We start from the raw sequence: 19,341 nt of genomic DNA on the forward strand, positions 1-19,341 counted from the left end.
GAAGATTCTGATGATCATCGGGGTTGTTGCAGCGTTTCTGTTCACGTGTTGCCTTTGTGTACAGTGTGGTCCTGCCTTATGTGGCCTCTGTGCTACGACGTGTATAAGACAGCCACCTGTTACCAAAGCAGCTCAGTTGGATAGAATGATGTTGCAGCAGCATCTAGATGGTCTGATGAATATCGAGTATGATTCCGACTAGTGCTTGCCTACATGAGGGCAAAAGGAGCGTCTGAGGTTTCGTGACAATCGTAAGTGGTGTTTTGGACTCGCACGAATATGGTCGAGTCTGGTATCTATGAACCGCAAATGACGAGTTTAGTGGGTGTACGCGTTTTCGCTGTACTAGCCTAAACCGTTCGTTTGTTTCGTGGGTTTTTACATCCGAGCCCACGGGTTCCATCTTAGATATGGCATCCATTTTGTTTCTTGCCCTCAAGTAGCCAGCGAACGGACGCTGTCCGCTTCGCGACCCTGGGATTCCCAAAACTCTTGCGGAAGACACGTTTCCTTTGAAAGTGTCTTTATGATGAGGGGGATGACACTGTAAGGCAGATGGCCCCGCTCGAGGCACATCTTGCCGTGTCGCTCTATTGTCTCAGCCGTGCATCTCATTAGGCACGTCCCTTTGATGCCTGTAGCTCGTGTTTCCCGATACCACCCCTTTTACACCCTTTTCGATCTCCCCACTGTTTCTGTCTTCCTCTGCACCTGTTTCTGTTCCTTCTTCGATCTGTTTACTACCGATTGGAATGTACTAATGGTGGGAAGATGGGTTTTTACAGTTGGGAACCGCCAAACGTTTCCGTACTTATGTTCCGGGCCTTGAATACATGAAAGCAACCCCTTATGGTTTTGATGATGGGAACCAAGTTGTAAACCTTTGTGTACCATGTTAACCTATGAGCCAAAACTGTATAAAAGGAGCCACCCACAGTAGCAATTCGAATCAGGCTCCGTGAACTTACATGATATGTACTTCTCGTGACTTCTGTGTTCCCTGCAGTAATAAACCTCGAATCCTTGATGCCGAAGGAAGTGTCCCGTGTCTCTGTCATTTGTACGCCGGAACAGGTTACCCACAAAGGTTTTAGGTGTTATCCCTGGCACCGCTGGGTCTTAGCAGAACCCAGTCCTTCAGTACCCTACCCATTGTTCCCATATGGAGGCCTCAGTGGCTTGGTCAGGGGGAAGGAGGCAGTGTTGGGAGGGGGCCCATTGAGCAGGCAGTGAAGTGTGGATGTGGTCAACAATGTCCGAGAATTAGATAAACAAAAAACAACAATTCTGTGGGCAGCTAGGCCAAGGCCTGTTACTCAAACAACTTATCCAGTTCATCTTGTGGGGGAGGAAAGGAGTGAGGCGAGGTAAGAGGCATCTAGGTGCTTCCCATGGCTAGGTTCCTGGCAGAACAAACTGAGTGTAAGGGAACAGCCCTCACCCAAATCAGAGGGGACATCGGGGCCCAGGGCTGGTGTGGCCAGTATATTAGAAAAGAGGCCCAACAGGGGCTTTATTCATGGAGTGACTGATCAGTCTATACGATATTGTCCACTGTTTGGGTATGGAGCGAGTCCATATCTGGCAAGGAGGAAGCTCAGGAGACCCGTCCCAGACACGACTGATGAGGAGTATGTATGGTCACCCTGGGTGTCACAAAGGAATGCCATCACCTCCAGTGCAGTCCAGCGGCTGTCTTGGACTTGTTCGGGTGAGGGTGTAATCAAGGCCGGTGTGCATCCAGGTCTTTTAGGTTTAGGGATAGACTACATAATTCTATGTGATGGAGTTACACTTCTTTATTTGTTTTGTTTTCTTCCCTGTTTTTACCTCTGATAGTGGGTTCCACTTCACTGACTTCCATATGCCCGAGCCTAATCTGCTCTTGGCAGGCGCTTGCCTGTTAAGCACACTCGCTGGACCAAGTCAGATACGTATGATATATAGATACACGTTGTAAGGGTCTCCTGGAGATATCATTTCATGATGTGTATGTATTTCATGAGGGCAACAAATATTTAAGTGACTGAACATTTAATGCACCTATACCTATTCATGTTTAAAAATGCAACGTATGCACAACAGGCCTCACTTTCAAAAGTAATCTGCAAGTCTATATCTTTCATGAAGAAAACAGGGTAAGGCAGAAAACCAGCAGACCACTTTCTTCAACATACATCACTGCATCTTTCTCAACTCAATCTAATGCTCGAATCACTCAGAGGTAATTGCAAATTAGTACATTTCTATTGGTGTGAGGGCACTCTGCAGGCAATAAAACAAAGTTAAAACAGGAAAAACAATTTATTTCTGGGTTCTCATAAAAGTTATTAAACGTACATGTTATGATGTACCTATTTATGTTTAACTATTCCAACTTTTTTTAATTTTTCATATTTTTAGCTTACAAAATGATTACTGTCACTTTATTAACATCGTGAAATAGGAAGAAAGAAATTAAAAGTGCACAACTACACTTCTCTAGCATTCTTGAACTAAATTCACAAATGCAAGAAAAAAACTGATGTAGGTAGTTCGGAGTTAGAACCTATGTAGAAATGATGAGTTGTGGTCACATAGAATAGAATGTATTAAACCATCATTCTATTGGCGTGCTAAGAGGGTTTTTATTTTTATATAAACACTATTAAATTCAGACCGTTTTTGGTTTTTCTCTGAATATACAAGAACATTCATTATCAAATGTTCATCTCAATACTACAAATGACGAGACACAAGTCGCAAGAAACAATGAAAAATGTTAATAAAGCTGAACGAGTCCACTTTTGTTGTTTTTTTCCGTTTGCTTGCTCATATTTTTAGTCAGGATATTTGGTTTTTGGTATCGAAGTCAGGTTTTGGGCAGAGACAACATGTGCGTGTTGTCAAAAATAAACAAGATGAAAACTAGCTAAAACAAATCTCAAGTAAGAAAACCTGGAAGTGGCAACCCAACAAAAAAAAGTTATGGTTAGTCCTGCAGAAGCTAATGTCCAATCAAGGAGAGACAGACTACAAATGGACGGAGGGCATCATTCTACAAACATATAAGTCAGGGGTAGCACTGGTGGAGATAGCGTAGATCGATTTTGTACAAGTGTTTTTAAAATGTCTTGCAACCCCTTCCTGTCTCACTGGTGTAAGCAATGGACATAGAGCCTCAATGTACAGCACCTCAGAAGCAGAAGATGTTTTTTATATATGCACAGCAGAACAGTTGGAAATCATAACATAAACAAATTATTTGCCAGAGCTGAAATCTGTAGGGCTCTGTGTAATTACGTTTCGACGTGCACTGAAAAGTCACTGTGTCCATTTTGTGACCTATTTTCCATTGCACAAGAATTATTCAGGTTCCGCACCCAACGCAAGACATTTACAACATCTTCTAGGTATCACTCCTTCACTTGGTTGTAGATTACCCATGAATTTGAAGATCCAGGACAGATGAATGAGGACCACATGAAAGCAGCCCCGGTCAATCACTTGCATGCAATCCTCTTGACTATGGAAGAACGTATGCTCTGTGATGGCACGCGACGTTATAAGAGAGAAACCAAACATTCCTAATTCTTAACCCTTTACTCTGCTGACGGTGATGGAATAACTACAATGTCCAAGAATCCCATTGACTGCTTGGTAGCTTTACTGATGAACAGTGGTGCATCGATGATTGTTCTCATAGGTGAAATAGGATCACAACATGACAGCCCTGCAAGCCAGGTAGTGAATATAGTATTAATGGTCGAAGGCAGCAACCTGGTCCCCTGACGTGTGTTGATGTACACCCATACACTTTAAGAGCTGAAGGCTAACTTGCACAAAACAAGGTAATGGTTTTTCAGATGTGTACCTGCAAGGTAATCTTGCCATGGAATTTGTTCAATTGTTTTCCTCAACTCAGGTATCCAACTTGAAAATGTCAGTCTGGTGTCTCTTTTTCTTTAGCATTTTTGTCATACAATTATTCATTTATCCTAATTTGGAAATAGTCACATACTTTCCAATCATATCATAAGAAAAGAACACTACACTTGGATGTGGGTCCTTTGCAAAACACAGTTAATCACAACATAAAAATATGATGACTTGTACAGTAACCACAAATTGGAAGCCAGTGTTTCAAAGTGTGTGAATTGGCTCAAATATAAGAAAATATGACATGATCCCTTTGTTATCTTAGCCTCGCATTAACACATGGAGAACTTAGGACTCAAAATTCGACTAATGTTACCACTTAAGTTCTAAAACTTATTGTACTGTTCCTTCATATCATTGCGGATCTGTTATTTATTGTTTACACTCATAATCTTTTTCAAGGCCTTTGGTCTGCTTTGCAACTTTGTTTACAATTAGTACAGCTAAAACCTTTAGTCAAATAAATAATTTGTTATATTTTGTTGGATGTAAATCCCTACGGGACAATTCACATATTTCTCACCAGGAGCAAATAGCAATCTGCCCATGAGCATCTCAGATTTACACTAGCTTTCTTAAGACATACACTCTAGAAAATCTGTAAAGGCTGAAGGTATCTAGGAAGTACTAAAGTGGAATTTAAATTATCCAAGAATTGCTCAATACATCTTGAAGATGGTCCAAGACTCTCTTGATTTGCTTCACTGCAAGCCTTTGTAAATATATTAGAAGATAGGTGGTACACACCTGTGATACACTTTGCATCTCAAAATGTGTTCCAAACGAAATCCTTAAGAGTATGATTCAAGCCTGTTACGTGGATGACATGCACATGTATACTTTTGAGTCAAATGAAAAAAATTCAAAAAGTTGAGTTTTTAAAGAATTAATGAGCATGCCCTCAATTTTACAATAACGCATCTTCTACAAATAAAATATTAAGATATTTGACTACACTGCACTCTCAAACTTCATCAGCTGATTCAAAGACAAAGACAAAACAGATATGCTATGTCCTATGAAATACACTAGAAAGTCCAGTTTCTAAAAAATATTAACCTAGGTCACGCCCAGAACATGCCTTCATTTTTAGTTTAAAATTGTCAGCCTGCTATGTTCGTTATGTTCTACACTCTAAAGAAAGCTTAGTCCTAAGTATAATTTTGAATTCATGTTATCCTTTGAATCTGACTGCAAAATATGTTTTTGTTTATAAAGAGAGTAATACTACTATGAAAGTAGACTAATCATATATTATGTGCATCAAATTATATTCCAGGATAACCCAATTATTGTTTAGAAAGCAAGCAAGAACACAAAATGTATCTTCATGTATAGAAAAAAGTGCATTTGTTTAAATACATTCTATTCCAATTTTGTTTTAAAAGGAAAAAGGCAACTTAAAACGTTCACATTAATCAGATATGAACATATTGACCCTTAAGTTTAAGCAAATATAATATAGATCCAAGTATAATTATTTTAAATTATGCAAAAACATAATTATTGTATTTGGACGACTCAATAAATAAAACAAATTCATTTGTTTACTTACAGAATTGTCATGTTCTAAAGGGAATACATTTTCAGAATGTGGTGGTTTTTAAAGTCAGTTCAGGTATTTTTTACGGTACAAGTCTCAGACACGTTCTACTAGTTTCTGTAGTGTTGTGAGGAGCTTGAGCATTGTTTCTCACCCTAACAAGTTTTTTATATGATGAAAATGTATTAATAGCCCGTGAACTCTGAATGATGCTCTAAAATACCATTTGTTGCAAACGCAATCAATATAAAAAAAAATGATATTTGCCTTTGTGTATTAGCTCTCAGAATTTCAAGTTTATATGTAATCTTTCATAGAAAATAAGTGAAACTTATTTGTTTCTAGCAGCAGTGGTTTATGGTTATTGAGGTGGTTGATGTTCCACTTCACTAACCTCAAAGGATCACAGAGGATAACTTCAAAATTGGTGTGGCATCATACACAGGCTATCATATGTAAGAAATATATGTTCTAAATTGTGCACTCTTAAACCAACAAGTATTTATACTGCACAATTTCTAAGCTCATTGAGAGTTAAGAAGGGAGTTATCAGTGTTCAGTCCATCTACTAATCTGGACCAATCTGATTGCTAAATCAGTAGCAATTACATGTAGTCACCATCATGGATTACCCTCTGCCTAACCCCTCCAAACAATAGTAAAAGTTTGATCACACTCGATTGCCTACAGCAAAGACTATGAACTTCTTTTGGTTCAAAAATTGGCTTGCAGATTAAGTATTTCTTATAAACTGACTAACAATATGTGTCAGTAAAATGTGAGAATATTAATCTACTGTTGTTAAATGTTTACTTCTTGAAGTACATTCATGGCAGATTTTTTGCACTAAAAAATACAGACTTTCAGTTGTAGCTGATCTTTTTCATGAAAGAAACATTGCTGCTCCTACTTGTCTGTGCACTCAAGATCGCATTTCTTGCTTGCAAAAAAACCATAGTTTTTTGTAGTTAATGTACCAAAGTTAAGCAAGTTATCAAATATAACACTCTGTTCAAAAGAAAAACAGAAATGTCAGCATAACTGTTACCTGCACATACATAAATGCCTGTAGGTGGCTCAAAGCTGCCAAAGGTTGCAGAGACAAGTTAGCGACAATTAGATGTTAACTGAATTGGGAGACAATACATTTAGATATTCTAGAGTTGACCTATTTATAGTGTCTTGCTACAATACCGCCAACACTACAAAGGAGGTTGGATTGATAGCATGAGTATGCATTTAAATGGACTTCTGTACAGATTCCCCAATGGCATGTTTGTGAAAATGCCCTTTTCTCAAACCTTTTCCTAAGTGCATGACAGACAAACCAACTACATTATTAATTTAATATTGAATGAAAGAGATGTAATTAAGTCATTGAAACTGTGCACCACTGTCGTTTACTAACATTCAAAGGTGACTATGCAAATGCAGTCAATCCAATATTTAGCCAAGTACACTACTAATCTATGTCCCACCAGCTCTTAGTATAGTGTGTATAAACACATATGCTTAATTTTGTAATGCAAGTTGCGAGCTGATGGAAATGAGACATCGCTACTCAAATATGAGACATATGTCTGTTGTAAAGAATTGCACATACTGTTAGAATGCCAACACTAGGTTTAACTCTTTTTACCATTCAATATGGCTTCTACATTGAAAACAGAATATTTGATAGTCTTGAGTACAGGGGAAGAGCGCTGCTGAAATTGTTCTTGTTGTTTTTAAGACAACTATTCTATAGAGAAACCCCTGCGCCTTACTAAACTAGGTTTAAATCAAACACCTGCATAAATAGCTACTAGTTTAACACTGCTTGAAAGGGCACTATACCTACGGCAACATAATTGTGTAATACAAGTTTTGTTTTGTCATTTTTTCATTTACCTAATTTTCTCGATGATGCCACTACAAGGAAGATAGCTTGAGTATGTCAAACACAATTTTAATAACTATTTAAAAAAAATATCCTGTCACAAAATTCATGTCAACTATATCTGGCAAAATAAGCTGTATTCTGATGCAGTCTTGTTTTGTCAATTTGACATCTCTCAACCCACCTTATGCAGTTTAGGTTCTTACATACATACCATTGAGCAACACTACTAATCACAAAAGGTGTCGACACTTGTACACACCCTACAATCTGTAGTGATTTGTACCTTAAGAAGAACAAGTGATGACACCTGCATTTTCAATGTAATTGTCTTGAAAAGGAATTCCCAAAAAGATAAATGTCATGGCCATATTGTTGTATTTTGACAGAACTAGTGTTGCTCCAAAAATGAATAAAATCAATCTAACCAGAAATCTTGCTATTTTCTGTGTATGTACAGTAGTACCGCTGACATAACCAAGACGTCTAATTTTCAGCGAGGAAACACATAGAAACACGGTACATCATTAGTCTGCATAGGTCAACAGAACACAAGACGTCCACACAGAAATCACTATCCCCATGGCTTATAGCAATGGGCTGCATGGTTAATCCACAGATTACTGTCGTGGGCACCGGTGACTAGATAGTACAAGGACTCTGAAGTTAATGTTCAACCATCATCAAAACTGAACCACTGGATATTAGAACATAGTGGACGTATAGGTGCTGGTTGTCTTGAACCAAAGGAAATCATTTATGGAAAAAAATATGTTGCGGACCTAAATGATACAAAATAAAATAGGAAGATCCTACATTAATGTGTGCCACAGGAGGTAGTGTGAAATTAAAAAAATCTAAATGGATGGGTTGCCGACTTCGTTTAGAGTGAATTAAACAACAAAAAGTTAAAACTCGCTCTTCAAAGGATTATGAAAAAAATGCACCATTTGTTTTGCAAATTTCTTGTTTCTTTTTAATTTCCAAGGCTGTTGAAAATATCCATAGGTGATTAGAAGGTGGGACTTTCTGCCCACAAAATGAGTAAAAAGAAAAGATGTTAAATGAGTTGTCCAGATCAGCTATAAGCACCTCAATCAAGAGGAAAGTTCTTGATGCTGTTGTTAGTTTAGCTGAAGTGATTTCACCTCTCCAAGTCTGACTTGCTTTGAGTGTTAATGAAAACTCCCTGGTTAATGTAACGGGGCATGTTGATCAAGAGATCAGTTGGAGGTATCAGAATGAACACTTCCGGGGCCTTCTGTAGGGGATGTCACTGATGAGGGTGTGGTTGCATCCTGCCAGCCTCCATTAGCCTAGAAGAAAACAATAGATATAAGTCAGTAAAAGCACACATTCACACAATGCAAATCAATTTATAAAGGTCATGCAGCTATACTTTCGTATTAAAACAAAACCTGAAAAACTGCACTGTTGACATTACGTACAAAATTGCAAGAATCAATTCTTCTGCACCAATGCCAGTCATACAAAGTGTGCCGAGAACCTTAATATTGGAAAGGGGCGACCAATCGGTCCCCCCGAACGTATGGTGGAGTACCACGATCCCCCCGGGAAGCCATCTTGGGCGGGAGGCGAGTCTCGGCTGGTATGCCCGAAGCGGCGTAGCCGGGGCGCGCCTTTTTCCCGCCCTAGAGTGGGCTGGCCTAGACACCAACGCGGCCGGCCACGCCCTCGGAGGCAGGCGGGGGCGGGTTCACGCCCACCCTGAAGACGGATAAAAGGAGCGGAAGCCAAGAAAGCATCCTCTTGTTCCTGTGCTCTGAAGCTGCACCTCCCCGCTGCACGTGAGCTCGAGACGGAACGAAGAGCAATTTTGAGCGTTGTAATCCCTCTTATTGTCTTACAGATATCCCGTCTAAGAATGCCCAAGAAGGTCGGAAAGCGGGTCGGTACCGACGAGATGCTCCGCATACTCATGAAGGAGATAGCCGATCTGAAGAGAAAGGTTGAGGCTAAGGACGGGGAGGGAGGATCGAAACGGCCTTTACAGGGAACAATTCCCGGTGGAAAAAGCAAGAGGCCCAGAAGGGGAGCTCTTGGGGGGGAGACCCCGGTTCCCGAAGCCCCACGAGAGGAGCCAACCCCGGCGCCAAAGGAGGGGAGTCCAATCCCTGTGGTGGTCACCCCTGCGAACAGGGAGGATATGCCCCCCGAGTTAGCGGCACAATTGGCAGCGTGGTTGGGAAACGATAGCGAGGGCGCCACGGCTGACGACGCCCGGGCAGTGATGAGGCAACTGCGGGAATCTAGGGAGGCTGCGAAGACGCCATCTTCTGTTCCCCCACAGGTCCCGGCGGTTGGAAGTACAGCAGGCCCAAGTTCGGCGACAAACGTGGGGTCTACTTCAGGTAAGCGGCCATTGCCGATTGCGGGGGGGGAGTCTGCACCTTCTCGTAAGGAGAAGATTGCCCAGCACGTCCCACTAGAAATCAAGGAATTGATTTGGGCGGATAAATATGTAAACATGTTTTCATTGCTTACCGATCATTACGAGATCGAGCATGTAAAGAGTCAAAAGGAGCTCATGCATCCGAGTGTTTGGCGCGCAAAAATGGCCGCCTTTAAGGTCGACGAGACCATTGGTACTTGGGGCAGAGCGTGGGGAATTTTTACTTCCATCATGGGCGAGCGCAGGCCTGAGTTGTTGACCGAGTTACCCATTTATCAGTCACGTATTATGGAGTATTCTGTGGCATATGGGGGCAATCAATGGTTCTGCTATGATAATTTGTTTAGAAAAGCTAAAGAACACGACCCGTTGTTGTCTTGGGATTGTTACGACTCTGTGTCTTGGCAAAAAATGGAGAGTACAGGGATGTTGAAGGTGCCATTAGTAGGGAGTAACGGGGGGGAATCCTCCCGCCAAAACTCTGGGACGCCCTTTCGGACGGGTGCAGGTAACGAGTTCCACACGAAACCGAGTGGCAACACAGGTAAAAGGGGGATCTGTTGGAATTTTAACAGGGGCAAATGTACCAGGCCCCAGGGGTCATGCAAATTCAGACATGAGTGTGGGGGGTGCGGGCAGCCATCCCATCCTGAGTCCATGTGCAGAGCCAAAACGGGTGATAACGGTGGTAAGGGAGGCGCCAAACAGGTCTAATATAGTCCGAGGGGCGCCTTTACCGACCCCGATTGATACCATGGCAATGATTCCTTGGCTCAGCGAATACCCAGATCATGCTTCCGCTGGGGTGTTACGGAACGGGTTTTCATATGGTTTCCGCATCCCAGTGGGGGATTTTCAGGGGGTACCGGACTGTAAGAATCAAATGTCGGTCTTACAGCACACGGCAGTGGTGCAGGTAAAGATTGGGAAAGAGGTGACTCGAGGTCGTGTCGCCGGTCCATTCGATTTGCCACCAGTTGCTAATTTTGTGTGTTCTCCTCTAGGGGTGGTCCCCAAGAAGGACCCGGGTGAGTTTCGGCTGATACATAATTTATCAGCCCCACGTGGTCTTTCCGTGAATGACGCGATAGACCCGGAAGTATGTTCGGTGCGGTACGCATCTTTCGATGAGGCCGTTGCCATGTTGAATCGCCTGGGGCCCGGGACGCTGATGGCCAAATCGGACATCGAGTCAGCGTTCCGGTTGCTCCCGGTACACCCAGACGATCAGCGCCTCCTTGGTTTTCAGTTTCAGGGTCGCTATTACATGGATAAATGTATGCCAATGGGATGCTCGATTTCATGTGCCTATTTCGAGAAATTCAGTTGTTTTCTGCAGTGGGTATTCACGAGGAAGACAGGTTTTCAACATGTTATGCACTATCTCGATGACTTTCTGTTTCTGGGGGCAGGCGGGGATTCTGAGTGTGGACAGGCCTTACATGAATTTTGTGTCCTAATGAATCAATTCGGTGTGCCATTGGCGCCAGGTAAGACGGTGGGTCCCTCGACCTTGATCGAGTTTCTGGGGATCGAGCTCGACTCGGTGGAAGGTTGTTTTCGATTACCTAAAGAAAAAGTGTTACAATTCAGGTTATCCCTTGAGACATGTATTCGTGCAACGAAAGTGAACCTGCATCAATTGCAACAGGTGGTGGGTCAGTTGAATTTTGCCCTGAGAGTAATGCCGATGGCGCGCCCCTTTTCCCGCTCGATTGCACAGTCCATGGTCGGCTTGAAGGAAGGACATCATCGTACGAGACTCTCGGCAGAGGTTCGCCAGGACATGCGCATTTGGATTGCATTCCTGGCGGATTTCAATGGTCGAATTGTCTGGAATAAACCAGCAGTGTCTTCCGAGGAGTTGGGGCTATGGACAGACTCGGCGGGGAGTATGGGTTTTGGCGCCATATTGGGTACACAATGGTCGGCTCAGAAATGGCCGTCATGGTGGCATGAGTGCGGGTTGACGAGTAACATTGCTTTTCTCGAACTGTTCCCTATTCTGGTGGCCTTGAAAACATGGCCAGAAGGGTTTAGGGATCACTCTGTGGTGTTCTGGTCTGATAACATGACCGTGGTTGAGTGTATCAATAGTCAGGCAGCACGTTGCAAATTGATTCTGAGACTGCTCAAGGAAATTGTGTTGTTGTGCATGCAACTGAATGTACTGTTTAGGGCGCGACACGTGCCGGGGGTGATGAACCAAGCGGCTGATGCGCTCTCTCGTTTCCGTATGCCGGCCTTCTGGGGTTTTCTGCCCACAGCGGACCCGGTGGCGGCACCCTTTCCCGAAGCTCTCTGGTCTCTCGGTGCCCCGAACTACAAGACCTCGTGGGAGAGAGTTTAGCACCCAGGACGAGGAAGGCATATGAAGGGGCGTTCCGTTCCTATTGGGCCTTTTTGGGTACTGCCGGGAGGGAGCTTTGGGGTCTGGAAGAGTGTGTAGTGAGATTCCTGCTCTCTTTACGTCACGCAGGCAAGTCAGTAGCTACGGCCCAGAGGCATCGGGCCGCCATTTCCTTCATGGCAAGGGCTCATGGGATCCAGGACCCGACAGCGTCTTTCGTTGTGCAAAAAGCGCTACGTGGGTGGCAACGCCTTGAGGGTCGCAGAGTAGACGATAGGCACCCGATAGGTCTGGATAGGTTGGCCCTGTTATTATCCGTGCTACCGGTAACATGTTCATCCCAGTACAAAGCAGTGTTGTTCCGAGCCGCATTTGCATTAGCATTCCATGGGGCTATGCGGGTAAGCGAATTAGTGGCAAAGAACAAGCAGGATACGATGGGGGGACTGTGCCGGGAACACATTCAGGTCAGGGAGGAGACAATGACGGTCTCGTTTGTCAGGTCCAAATCCGATCAGGATGCAATCGGGGACTGCGTAATCATCCAGAGGATCCCCGGGTCTGCCATGTGCCCTGTGGGGTGCGTAGAGGAATATTTAGCGCAGAGGGTGGCAGCATGGGGGGGGACCTTGTTAAGACACGCTGACGCCACCCCACTGACGAGGTTTCAGTTTCAGCGGGTGCTTGCGATGTCGATTTCTGCCGCGGGCTTGAACCCCGGCAACTTTGGGACCCATTCCTTTCGGATAGGGGCTGCTACGGAAGCTACAGCCAGGGGTCTGAACGTTGAACAAGTAAAACGTGTGGGGCGTTGGTCCTCGAACTGTTATAAGAGGTATGTGCGGTTGCACATGTTGTGAAGCTGTAATGATGTACTCACGCTTCTTGTTTTTGTTTGGTTTTCAGTTGCGCAAGCCTACGAGGCGGGGCGGACTGTCCAGTCGACCCGACACCGGGGGGCCAGCGGTCAGACATTGCCGGCTGTGAAAAAGGAGGTGTGGGTCGTGGGCCACTCATACGTGAGGCGTGCCGCGGACGTATTCAAAGCAGGTGACATGATTCACGTGGCTGGGGAATACGGGTACAGTGTGTCCTTCTACGGGAAGGGCGGGCTCTGTATTGACCAGTTTCGATCATTTTTCGAGGGTTTGTTAGGGCGGACAAGGTCACCGCCGTCTGTAGTCATAGTACATCTTGGGGGCAATGATTTGGTGACCACTGGTAGACGACTTCTTCTTGAGGCGATGCTTTCCACGGTAAGTTGGTTGGCGAGAAGAGTTCCAGGGTGCACAATTGCATGGTCCCATATGATCCCACGGAAAGTATGGCGGGGGGCTATTTCTGTTTCTGCGCTGAATCATTCAGTAAGGAAAATTAATAATAAAGTGAGTAGATTGTTTCGTTCAAGTACACTGCATTCTGTTTCGCATGGTTGTATTAAAGGGGACAGTATGTATTTGGGGGACGGTGTTCATTTGTCCCGGGTGGGGAACGAATTACTCATAGGAGACTTCATAGCATGGTTAAGGAGTTTACAGCATGACCTTTAGGTAGGAGTGTTTTGTGGGGGGTCCGGATAGCCGGTCAACTATCCGGCCTGTGGCGGTAAGGTCATGATCGGTGAGCAGTAATTCGAAGATCCCTATGAGGGGGCGTCACCCATTACGGATGGGAGCGCGCGGGGGAGGTGGCCAATTGGCCCCTCAACGGGGAGGCGGTCCTGTCTAAGGAGAGGCCGCCGGAAGGAAAGGAAAGGTGGTCAAGGCCCCTTCCTGGATAGGAGGGGCTACGGCCCCTCCTGGGGAATTTCCCAGGGCCAGGACATCTGCGACGGCAGATGGGTAAGTTGTGTGGGGTGCGGGAGGGGGTTTACGCTACCTTTTAGACACCTCACACGAGTCCTCGAACGACCGTTAAATGGCGTCGAGTTTATTGGGGGCCCCGTCAAGTACAAAGGGAAATTGGTAGATGCACTTGAGGTACGCCTCTGTGCGGTCGCTCCTCTCACAAGTGAGGGGGGTATTTCTGGTTTAGGGATCTGACACCGGTTACGACCTTGCCGTTGGCCCTTAACGTTAGGATGTACAATTTCAAGTCAAATGTTTTGTAGGATGTTAGTTCGGCTAGGAGAACCTTTGTATTAGAGATCTGTTAAGGTTAGCCAACATCGTAATGTGGAAATTAAATTGTACATTATATGAAACTGTTATTTTAATGTTTTCTTTTGTTTCATATTTTAATAAATACGGCCGGGAAGGGTGACTCCCTTCCCGCCTTCCAAAAGTTCAAGAACTGTTTCCGGTTTCCCAATTCTTGGGGATTGTGTTGAGAGGGGGTGGCGGGTATCTCGGCCATATGGAAAGGGGCGACCAATCGGTCCCCCCGAACGTATGAGGAGTACCACGATCCCCCCGGGAAGCCATCTTGGGCGGGAGGCGAGTCTCGGCTGGTATGCCCGAAGCGGCGTAGCCGGGGCGCGCCTTTTTCCCGCCCTAGAGTGGGCTGGCCTAGACACCAACGCGGCCGGCCACGCCCTCGGAGGCAGGCGGGGGCGGGTTCACGCCCACCCTGAAGATGTATAAAAGGAGCGGAAGCCAAGAAAGCATCCTCTTGTTCCTGTGCTCTGAAGCTGCACCTCCCCGCTGCACGTGAGCTCGAGACGGAACGAAGAGCCATTTTGACCCACCCCCCAGCCCCTGAGGACAGCGATTCGTTGTAAATACAGTTGATATAGTATCTTTTTGTTTTCTCTGTTTTCTTACTGGTTGTGATGATTGTCGTGAAATTTCTTAAAGATGCAATAAAGATTGGTTATTTTCAGTATGTTTTGCAAATAAAGTAATTTTGAACAAGGATTGATCAGTATTTACGCTTGATAATAAATGTTGTTTTGCTTTGTAAATCTTAGTAACTTAGTTAGAACTGTCGTATTTATTTTGGTCGGGCGGTAAGGTCATGATCGGTGAGCAGTATTTCGAAGATCCCTATGAGGGGGCGTCACCCATTACGGATGGGAGCGCGCGGGGGAGGTGGCCAATTGGCCCCTCAACGGGGAGGCGGTCCTGTCTAAGGAGAGGCCGCCGGAAGGAAAGGAAAGGTGGTCAAGGCCCCTTCCTGGATAGGAGGGGCTACGGCCCCTCCTGGGGAATTTCCCGGGGCCAGGACATCTGCGACGGCAGATGGGTAAGTTGTGTGGGGTGCGGGAGGGGGTTTACGCTACCTTTTAGACACCTCACACGAGTCCTCGAACGACCGTTAAATGGCGTCGAGTTTATTGGGGCCCCCGTCAAGTACAAAGGGAAATTGGTAGATGCACTTGAGGTACGCCTCTGTGCGGTCGCTCCTCTCACAAGTGAGGGGGGTATTTCTGGTTTAGGGATCTGACACCGGTTACGACCTTGCCGTTGGCCCTTAACGTTAGGATGTACAATTTCAAGTCAAATGTTTTGTAGGATGTTAGTTCGGCTAGGAGAACCTTTGTATTAGAGATCTGTTAAGGTTAGCCAACATCGTAATGTGGAAATGAAATTGTACATTATATGAAACTGTTATTTTAATGTTTTCTTTTGTTTCATATTTTAATAAATACGGCCGGGAAGGGTGACTCCCTTCCCGCCTTCCAAAAGTTCAAGAACTGTTTCCGGTTTCCCAATTCTTGGGGATTGTGTTGAGAGGGGGTGGCGGGTATCTCGGCCATATAGTCAACTGTATATGCCAGCCTTTGCATAGGTTTTTGTGCAAGAATAGTAATCTTGAGAACTTTAGCAAAATTTTCCTTCAGAATCAATGATGGTTGGTAGTTTTAAACAAACACACAGAGGAACGGACAAATACTTGGACACACCATCCACCTAACCAACCCACAACCTACAATTTATTTTTTAATATTGGAAATCCAACGTTTATTTAGGTATTTTCTTACACGTTTAGGTAGTTTATTACAAAACCTGTAAATATATTTATCTTTAAATAGTAATGCATTCTGAATGTCTATTGTCAGTTGTTGCCTTTCCTAGATATAAATGTTGAAGTTTGAGCAAAAACTTTTAATGTATTTAAAAGTTTCAGAAAATGTGCAGCTCTTTAACAAACTATTCAAACATTTTTGAAAGACAGCGTACTGTCTTTCAAAAATGTTTGAATAGTTTGTTAAAGAGCTGCACATTTTCTGGAACTTTTAAAAAGTCCTTACTGTTTAAACTAGAAGACTAACTTTTGTAAACATCCTAAAAAGAAGTTGGAATATGTAAACAGTCAAACTGTAGTAAAGAATTTCTTATGTTTATTGAAAAATCGGGTTTTCGCGAATTTAAATACAGTAAAACTCATAGCTCAAAACTCTCAACTCTCCTTTTCAATTCTGTAAGAAAGTATCAGAGGGCAGTATTAAAATAAGAAGCTGTATGTCGAAATACAAGCTCCACATTTATACACTTGTACTTCACCACTAAAAGAACTTCTAAAAAGCTACTAGTCCACAAAATATTCTGGTATCATTTAGCAACATATTTTGCACATCATTATAAAGATTGGTAAAATAATGTATATTGGCAGTTGCACATAGCATCTAGTATAGTTAATTTTGAATAAACGAACACATTTATAACCAAATCTAACTGTTGGGGAAAATCACAACAGACTCTCTTCCCAACTTTAACGTTTTACATGCAATCCAAAAAGACATTTCTTGCAATATTAATGACAGACCCAATGTTTTGTTTCCAAAATATTTTGGAACGTTTAAATAACGATTTCATGTATTTACAACCATTAAAATAATTTTGTAACCAATTACAATTTATACAAATATCCTAACATCCTTTTAGAATTGCAAAATTCAGACCATTTTGTCAAACTTAAAACGAATTCCAGGATTTTAAATAAAGTTCACAAATACTCAAGAGTCTTTCACAGAATAATCCCAATTTAGTTTTATTCCAAAATCACTATAAATTATTATTTTAACTTTGGAGAAAACTCCTCAGGAACTTCAGATTTACTTAGCCATCGATTTCTTACAAACATTTCCTCTTGACTGCAATCCCTCACTTGGAAAGACAATGCCACTTCGAATAAAACTCCTCTTCTGAGAAGTCAGACACGTTTGATGTCTTGAGTAGCAGGTGATTGCTGATTCGATTCTCATCAGCAACTTGTCCCACAGTATAGCAATGGTGTTTCTAACAATGGTCAAGGAATGTTTGATCCATGCCAGATATGCAGGACATCCAAAGAAGATAAATTAACAAACAATGAGGCTAAAAAATAATAATGTGCTTGCAGTCAGTGGTTATTCTGAACATCTAGAATGGATTCAGATTTCTTTGGCTTATGTAGGTCGCCTCTGCCATTAAAGTTGTCACGAAATAGCTCTTTCTCCAGTTCAGAGAACTTACACTGACATTTCTACTGATAAGCACAAATCATTAAACTGCATCCCTTTCACAAGTGCAAAGCATGCTTGTGAGATGTGTTCTCTTTCTGTGTCTTATGAGGACACATCAACCTCTGAAATTGACCCTTTACCACTGATCATCCCATCTAAGTTGGACCTACAATGAGCATCGATCTACTCTTGAACTTTTTTGTGTGCTGTTTTTCAAGACCACCAATGAAAAGTTCCCTGTGGATTTAGTTCCAAAGAGGTCATTACCTTTACTCGTTTAAATGCCTGGTTTTTATATGAAAACAACAAATGACAATCAATTTATTTGAAGGAAACTCTTGATGAGGATTTCCTACATAACTTAAATGCCATATGTAATCATGCCCCGAATGCTTAATTTGAGCTGGTGGTTGAGATGTGGCACTCATCACTCATTTTGGGGGACCAGCACTTATTTTTCCTCCCAGACTTTAACTTAGTGCCAGAAAACAAAAAAACACAAAAGAAGGAAAGAGGGAAGAGAACACAGAGATCAAAAATGAGAAAGCAGGGATGAAAAGGAATATGAAAGAAAGAGATAAATGGGCAGGAAGTGTCTGGTGATGAAGGAAAGAGGCATGAAGTTGAATCAAAACTATGCTGCTTTGGTATTCAGCAATCCCGATATTTGATAGTGCCAGCCATGGGATTCTGAGTAAACTTTGGGACCCGACACTTATTCTTTTACAAATTAGCCACTGCATGCACCCTGCCATAAGTGGTGACAAAAACATACATTTCACAAAGAAATAGATAAGAAAACATTAATGGATGCACTGTCACTATTATACCGAAGACAGACCCTCCTACACTCTCTGCCCATCAGAAGCAGCAGCAATTACACCAGATTATGAGATTGGACACGCTGGTCTGTGTAAAGAGTAACACGCGAGCCCATTCTGCATGCCAGAGACTGGCATATTCAAGTACACTTAGGACATTAATAGCAATTTACGTGCCATCACTGAAGCAGTCACAAAAGGGCTGCTGGCAGCCGCTCATTCCAAAGCCTGTTATTTGGGCAAGTCACAATCTATAATCACAACAGAAAACTTTCAGAGCCCTTATCTTTCCGTGACGCGCCCAATCTATTTCAGAGCCATAATTGCTATGTCACAAGAGAGTTTTGCTGCTCAAATGCACTGAAAATGCCACTTACAGTTTCGAGGGTCATTATAAGCCAGAGCCTGGGTGGGGAGGAGCAGGTGGAGGGGGGAGATGAGGGATAAAAGGAGTAAAAAAAAAATTGTACAGCAGGGCTTGCAAATGGCTTCTTGGTAGAAATGTCTTTTGAAGTTGCCTCCAGAGAAAAATATATAGCAAACAGCAGCCCCACATGAAATGTTATGTGGTAGCACAACACCTAATAGGATACATTGACTGCTTATAGGACCACATTATATTACACCAATATACAAAGTGGTTGAATTTAGGCTTAATATTAATGCTATGTTATTGATGTATTATGCGAAGTGGTATTCTTGGAACAGATATAGGGGGTACATTATGCATCAGGGTCTCATGTACAATGAATCAACTTTGAAATCCAGTAGCAAAAAATTAATACATACATAAGGAATAGGTATTTGGAAAGGATGCACTAAATATGTCTCTGCCAAATACAGATTCCTTATTGTTTCCTACACTCAGTTAACGGTTTGAAAACCTTTTCCAAATCGTTGATGAGTTTAGTACATTTCAGAAAGTGTTTTAGTGGTCACATACTCTCAGATTTACTGAATTTAGGGGGTTGCAAAAGTTAAAAAACTTTGTACATTCCTTATTGTATTACGTGCTACTATACAACGTCGCT

At 43.0% G+C, this 19,341-nt stretch overlaps 1 protein-coding gene across 4 annotated transcripts in view; it reads right to left on the minus strand.

The window, feature by feature from the left end:
• Window positions 1-2,289: 2,289 nt before the first annotated feature.
• PBX1 (PBX homeobox 1) overlaps window positions 2,290-19,341 on the minus strand; it is a 426,141-nt gene continuing 409,089 nt past the window's right edge. For all 4 annotated transcript variants that reach the window (XM_086957251.1, XM_086957235.1, XM_086957243.1 and 1 more), the window contains one exon: window positions 2,290-8,656. In XM_086957251.1, coding sequence (XP_086813377.1) covers window positions 8,564-8,656 — 93 coding nt within the window. In that variant the 3' untranslated portion in view covers window positions 2,290-8,563. The remainder of the gene's footprint in view (window positions 8,657-19,341) is intronic.

This window comes from Lissotriton vulgaris, chromosome 1_1 (assembly GCF_964263255.1).
Source record: "Lissotriton vulgaris chromosome 1_1, aLisVul1.2, whole genome shotgun sequence".
NCBI lineage: Eukaryota > Metazoa > Chordata > Amphibia > Caudata > Salamandridae > Lissotriton > Lissotriton vulgaris.